This window comes from Cynara cardunculus, unplaced genomic scaffold (genome assembly GCF_001531365.2).
Source record: "Cynara cardunculus var. scolymus isolate 2C unplaced genomic scaffold, CcrdV1 Un_Scaffold_483, whole genome shotgun sequence".
In the NCBI taxonomy this organism is placed as follows: domain Eukaryota; kingdom Viridiplantae; phylum Streptophyta; class Magnoliopsida; order Asterales; family Asteraceae; genus Cynara; species Cynara cardunculus.
Window position 1 is genome coordinate 196,118 of NW_020200580.1, and position 6,281 is coordinate 202,398.

The 6,281-nt window shown below is 33.8% G+C and overlaps 1 protein-coding gene across 1 annotated transcript; it reads left to right on the forward strand.

Moving 5' to 3' along the window:
* The first annotated feature begins 3,683 nt into the window (after positions 1–3,683).
* On the forward strand, positions 3,684–4,747 carry LOC112501696 (probable ribose-5-phosphate isomerase 3, chloroplastic). The gene has a single exon (XM_025105397.1). The coding sequence runs from the start codon at positions 3,727–3,729 to the stop codon at positions 4,579–4,581; it is 855 nt and encodes a 284-aa protein (XP_024961165.1). The 5' UTR covers positions 3,684–3,726; the 3' UTR covers positions 4,582–4,747.
* Positions 4,748–6,281: the final 1,534 nt, after the last annotated feature.

The window sequence follows — 6,281 nt, forward strand, 5'->3', positions numbered from 1 at the left end:
TTTGATATCAACATTGACATATTTTTTTCTCAAATTCTTATGATATATTCAAATTTATATTTTATTCAAAAATAAAATCATTATTTCTTTCTTAAAAACACATAAAATCGTATTATAATATCGACAGAGACAAATAATAAAATAGAACATTAAAATCGAGATGTGTCTCGCTGCATTGCACGAGTACTCTTGTAGTTTTTATAAACTAATTGATTAACTAATTATATTTATTTTATTGTTTCTGATTAATATTTATGTAGTAAAAACATTTCACGAACATAATTTCTGTGATAGTTTATATATTAATCAAAATTGTTGTTACAATATTTTTTTAAACAATATCGTTACGATAATTATGAGATTTATATACGCGAGTAAAAAGTTGATTAGCGACGATCTTAATTGGTCTTCACACAGAACCCGACTTCAAGGAAATTAATGTGAAAGACAATTTTTAGTTCACTCGATGACTAAGGGTAGCGCGGAAGGTGGGGGGCACGAGATCGAACCCGAAACCTATCTTATATTTGGAGTTTTGAACAAAGTCGACCGATTATTTACCAACTAGAGACATTAATTTTTTTATATATTAATAAAATTAATGTTTTTGTTTCAAATCAAAACCAAGAAATCTAAATTTTCATTTTTTTTTTAACCTAAACTTTAATTTTCCAGTTTTGTTGGTTTGGATCTATTTTTCCCAACCATGTACCAATTTCTTTGGTAAAGCCATAATTCAATGTTATATAATTATTATTTATGGAAAAACAAACATTGGCATCAAATTTATTCGGGTTTTTAGTCAAATGGGTTAACAAGCTCAATTATATCCAAGTCTTTTGTTTGAGGAATCATCAAGTTCAACTCTATCCAAATATTTACCTTAGGATCTCCCAAATCCAAGTTAAGCTCATTCACTAGAAATGACAATTACCATGGACTACTCGGTCGTCAAGTTCAATTATATCCAAGTTTTTACCTTGACACCCCCATTACAAATCACTCAATCATCGAGTTCAACTATATCCAAGTCTTTACCTCGAGTCCTCCGCTGATCCGAGTCTCTAGCTACAATACAGGGAATACTATCTCATACCAACTGACTTCTATGTTTATGGATCAATTGTATTACAGTCTAAAATACATGACATCAACTGAATGACCAACGCACTCAAAACATATAATTCTCAATAAATATGTCATAACCGCATATAAAATCCAAAAGCTCAACATAGAGCAAAACAAACCGAAGGAATGTCCCCAAGACTCATTTGAGTCAAACCGAGCTAAAGCTCAACAATACGATTGACTATTTAATAAAAGTCATTAAAAAAATGTATTTAACTAATGTTTATGCAAATACATGCTTTAAATGCATGATTAACTCAAAACACATCATTAGTTAGGACAAATCATTTTCCAATTAAATCATACCATTTATATTCTCAGAATGCCCCATAACACAATAACATGTGTTTTCCACATGGTTTATAAAACCAAACACACCAAAGTGCATTTATATCAAAATTCTCGATTTGTGTAATAAATCACCAAAGGTTCACATTTTTTAGATTTGTTTATCAAAATATCCAAAAACCCAAATGTAGGTATGTCACAAAACTTACTAACCCAAATTTACCAAATATGCAAATTTCATCAAATACTCAACACATTTGATAAACATAAAGTGAAACACTGTAATAATTAAAAATACTTATTTTGGCATGTACATAGTTTTCATAAAGTAACTTAAACTTACTTTGCTAGATTTAGGGTAAATCTAGGTTTTACCTCAATCTTAAACTTCCTTTGGTGAAAGATGAAATCCTCAAACTACAACTCCAAATCTATGGTGCAAAGATCTCAATAACACTTCATTTTCTTCCAAAACATACACAAAAAGAGAATCCAAGAGACAATGAGAATGGTTGGTGCAAAAGGACCAAACCTTGGATTTAAAGGACAAAAGATATGATCTTACCTTCAACTTCTATGAATTCCAAAATCATCAAAGAATCATTAATCATCATTGTTCCCATCTTGCAGAGCTCAAACAAATCCATAGCAAAAAATAATCGCACAAATCGGAGTACAAATGAAGAAGTTATGGCTAAAATGAGGAAAATCCTGATTTTCGGTCTCTTTGTGCAAGTCAGCCATTAGTTTCACTGCTAGTTTAAACTGTGCTGGAAACTAGCTCGAGAATTTCAGTGTCTGACGCTAGTTTCACTGCTAGTTTTAAACTAGCGGTGAAACTAGCCCGAACCAGAAATTTTTGGCGCTAGTTTTGAAGTGAGTTTAATTCACTTGACAACTAGTTTGACGATGTATTGTGTTTTTAAGCTGATTTGCGACATCTCTGAACTTGCATCGAGGTCTTTTAATGCCTCGGATGACCTTCAACACAACTTCTCTTCATCCTAATTCTACCATTACTCTTGATTCATAAAGCTACGAACATTCAGCACTAGTTGGACACTGACTGACATGCTAAAACAAATCTACAGTCTAAAATGATTAACCCTAAAAACAGGGGTGTTACATTCTTGGGGTTCATAATTAATACAGAGTAAATTACCTTCTTGGTACATGTGGTTTACGTGTTTTAACACTCTGGGTCCCTATTTTAAAATATCTATGGATTACGTTCATGTGGTTTGCATTTTATAACGCATTGAGTTCTTGTCACTAAGGTGTTTGGGATTACTTATAAAAACAATTTATTGACTTATTTCGGTGTGGCACCGGTAATAAGCACTTTTGAGTGTTTGGATAAACAACTTATACTGGTGTCAAACCGGTAATAAGAAGTTTTTTAAAAAGTTAAACTCTTCTGACTTATAATAAGCTGATAAGTGTTTTGTAAAAAAAACATAAATTGTTTCAAATAAGCAATTCCAAACACCTCATTTGTTTAAAAAACTTCTATTAACTCCGTTAATTTAGAAGGATATTTTAGCCATTTTAATTTATTTTTTGTTTTCAATTAATTTATTTTAGAAGGATATTTTAGCCATTTTAATTTATTTTTTGTTTTCAATTAAAACCACAAGAACCAATAATGTAATACCAATCCTTCCTTAGACCTTCTTCTCCATTTTTGTCTGTGAAGTATCAAACCATTCCAACTGACCACCGCCTCCTCCTCTTCCTCTTCCCCGTCAGAGAAATGCCATTTCAGCCTCAAGATCTGCAATCTCCACCCCCAAACAGATCCAACAAGCTCTCTTCTTCAACGCTATTTCATCTTTTCGCCATTGTCGCCTTCCATCTCATGCCAGAGAAACCACCCCTTTTCGCAGACATGTTCATTTCGAAGGGTTTGATACCAGTGAGGTTAACAGCAACACAGAAGATACGAAAGGGTTTTTTCTGCTTCTACACCGCTTGCTCCATGTAACAGGGACGGACCAAACCACGACATTGATGGGGTTCATAGCAACGCCTACTCCATGTAATTGTAACAGGAGAAAGGAAAGGGGTGGGATGTCTTATCAAAGAAGATGAAGAGTAAATTACATTTTTGGTCCCTGTGGTTTTAATTGAAAATGTTTTGGGGGTTATGTTTGAAGGTTTTGGGGGTTAGAATCATGAAAAAACAAAGTTAGGTTATAAAATTGAAAATATGCAATTCCAGAAAACGAAGTGGACAAAAAGGATCATCGGATATCCATTGCGGAGTGAGGCAACACACATCCACCTACCCCTAATTCCTTCCCGTCAACCATGGCTTCCTTATCCCTCATCTCCTCTCCTCCTCTTTCCTCCTCCCTCCTCCGCCGCCACCACCACCATCACAATGCTCGCCTCATCTCCTTCAATTCTCCTCGGTATCTCAGCATTAAAGCGTTCTCTGCTCCATCCCCTGTCCAACCACTGACCCAAGACGATCTCAAGAAACTCGCAGCCGACAAGGCTGTAGAATACGTCAGCTCCGGCATGGTTCTCGGACTCGGCACCGGTTCCACCGCCGCCTTTGTGGTCTCCAAGATCGGCGAACTCCTTGCATCCGGCCAACTAAAAGACATCGTCGGCGTACCCACCTCGAAAAGAACCCAAGAGCAAGCCGCCTCACTCGGGATCCCTTTATCCATCCTCGACGATCACCCCAAACTCGACCTCGCAATCGACGGCGCCGATGAAGTCGATCCGGATCTCAATTTGGTGAAAGGGCGAGGCGGCGCCCTCCTCCGTGAGAAAATGGTGGAGGCGGCATCGGACAAGTTCGTGGTGGTTGTGGATGATTCGAAGCTTGTTTCAGGTTTAGGTGGAAGTGGGCTGGCAATGCCGGTGGAGGTTGTGCAGTTTTGTTGGAAGTATAATTTGGTTAGGCTTCAAGAATTGTTCAAAGAGGAAGGGTGTGATGCGAAGTTGAGATTGGATGGTGATGGAAAGCCATATGTTACTGATAACATGAATTATATTGTGGATTTGTATTTCAAGACTCCGATTAAGGATGCATGGAGTGCAGGGAAGGAGATATCGTCGTTTGAAGGCGTGGTGGAACACGGGTTGTTTCTGGATATGACCACCGCTGTGATCATCGCCGGAAAAGATGGGGTTAGTGTGAAGAGCAAGTGAGAAAATGGGGTATATGAAATCTTGATCAAGCATGGTGATGGTGTAAGTTTATATGGATTCTTGAAAATTTTATTGTTATGATGATGATGATGATGAGTTACTGTAAACTAGATTTATGTGTGGATTATTGACATTGGGAATAAATTGATTTTTGAATTGATCGGAAGGAATTCAAGTGTGACTTGATTCATCCAAAATCTGAAAAAATTGATGACAACAAGATTTTGGTAGCGTTTACCCAATTGCTTACCCGGTAAACGTTTATCGATAGGAGTCAAACACTATGATTTATTTTGATGCCCAAGATTTTAGTACATTAAAACATATCAAATGCAACAATTTATTGGGTAAGCGGTTACCTGGGTAAGTGTCGTTATTCTCACTTACCGGGTAAGATTCTCCATCATTTTTATGGCTTTTACCCGGTAAGATTATTGGCGCTTCTCATATTCATTCGATAAGGAAATTTATCCGATAAACACTTGCCAAGTAAATGTTTTGTAAACGTCCTCTTTGCTTCAGTGTTAAGAGGATCTCCCATGGGAGCTTTGTATAAGCAAAAAGTACAAGCATATATTTTTTTAAAAGAAATACCAAGTTTTAAGTTATTCATATTTGGAGTACTTCCACAGAAACTTGGTTTTTAGCTTAAACCTTGTGTGTGGGGTTTATAAATTAAATATTTAATGTTAAAAAAATACATATCACAAAAAAATTCTTTTTATAAAAACTATAATTTTTAGGGGAGTTTTTTCCAAAAGTCTTTATCAACTTATTATAAGTTAGAATGGTTTAACTTCTTCAAAAAATTTCTTATTACCGGTTTGACACATGTATAAGCTCTTTATCCAGACACTTAAAAGTGTTTATTACCGATGTCACATCGAAACAAGTCAATAAATTGTTTTTATAAGCAATCTCAAACTCCTTAATTTGATGAGTTGGACATGGTATTGAAAAAAGAAAGGCAAAAAGTAAGTTATTATAAAAAAAATCATATGATATGCTCTTAGAGACTTTAGAGCATCTCCGAGAGCTTCTATAAAATGGAGACACTTGGAGATTTTAAGTTAATATTTTGCTCCAACGGTTCTTTTAAAATTATCTCCAAAATGGAAAAAGTATGAAAGAGAAAAGTTTTTTTCTCCAAATACAGAGATTATCCCAAAAATGATTACCAAATGAAAACAACAATAGAAAACTTTGAAAATAAATAATTAAAGAAAAAATAATATTTTAATAGATGAATGAAATATTTTAATGATATAATCCGTTGAAGATGATTGCAATTTTTTTCAAAATTTTAACTTTTAATTTTATATTTAAAAAAAATTAGAGAATTCGGTATGAAGATCAAAGACTGAAATCAATATAACCCCAATGAATGTGGTAAATTACTAATCTATCCTTTTTCATTAATCACTTTATTGTTTTTATTTTTAATTAACAAAAAGAAATCAAAGTATTTGGTTTTTTAGGTATTGTTTGGTAAAAACAAACTATCTTATTTTTTGAGTACATGTCTGGATATATATAAGTTAATTATTGAAATGTTATTTGAAATAGCGTTTTGGTAGTTTATTGTCACTTTTTTCAATTATAATTCTCATTAATATTAATCATTATTTATTACTATTAACTATAAATAAATATTTATTAATATTAATAAATATTAGTTAATATAAATTAAAAATTAATTT

Coding starts and splice junctions, on each gene's coding strand:
- LOC112501696 (XM_025105397.1), top strand. CDS start 3,727: ATGGCTTCCTTATCCCTCATCTCCTCTCCTCCTCTTTCCTCCTCCCTC.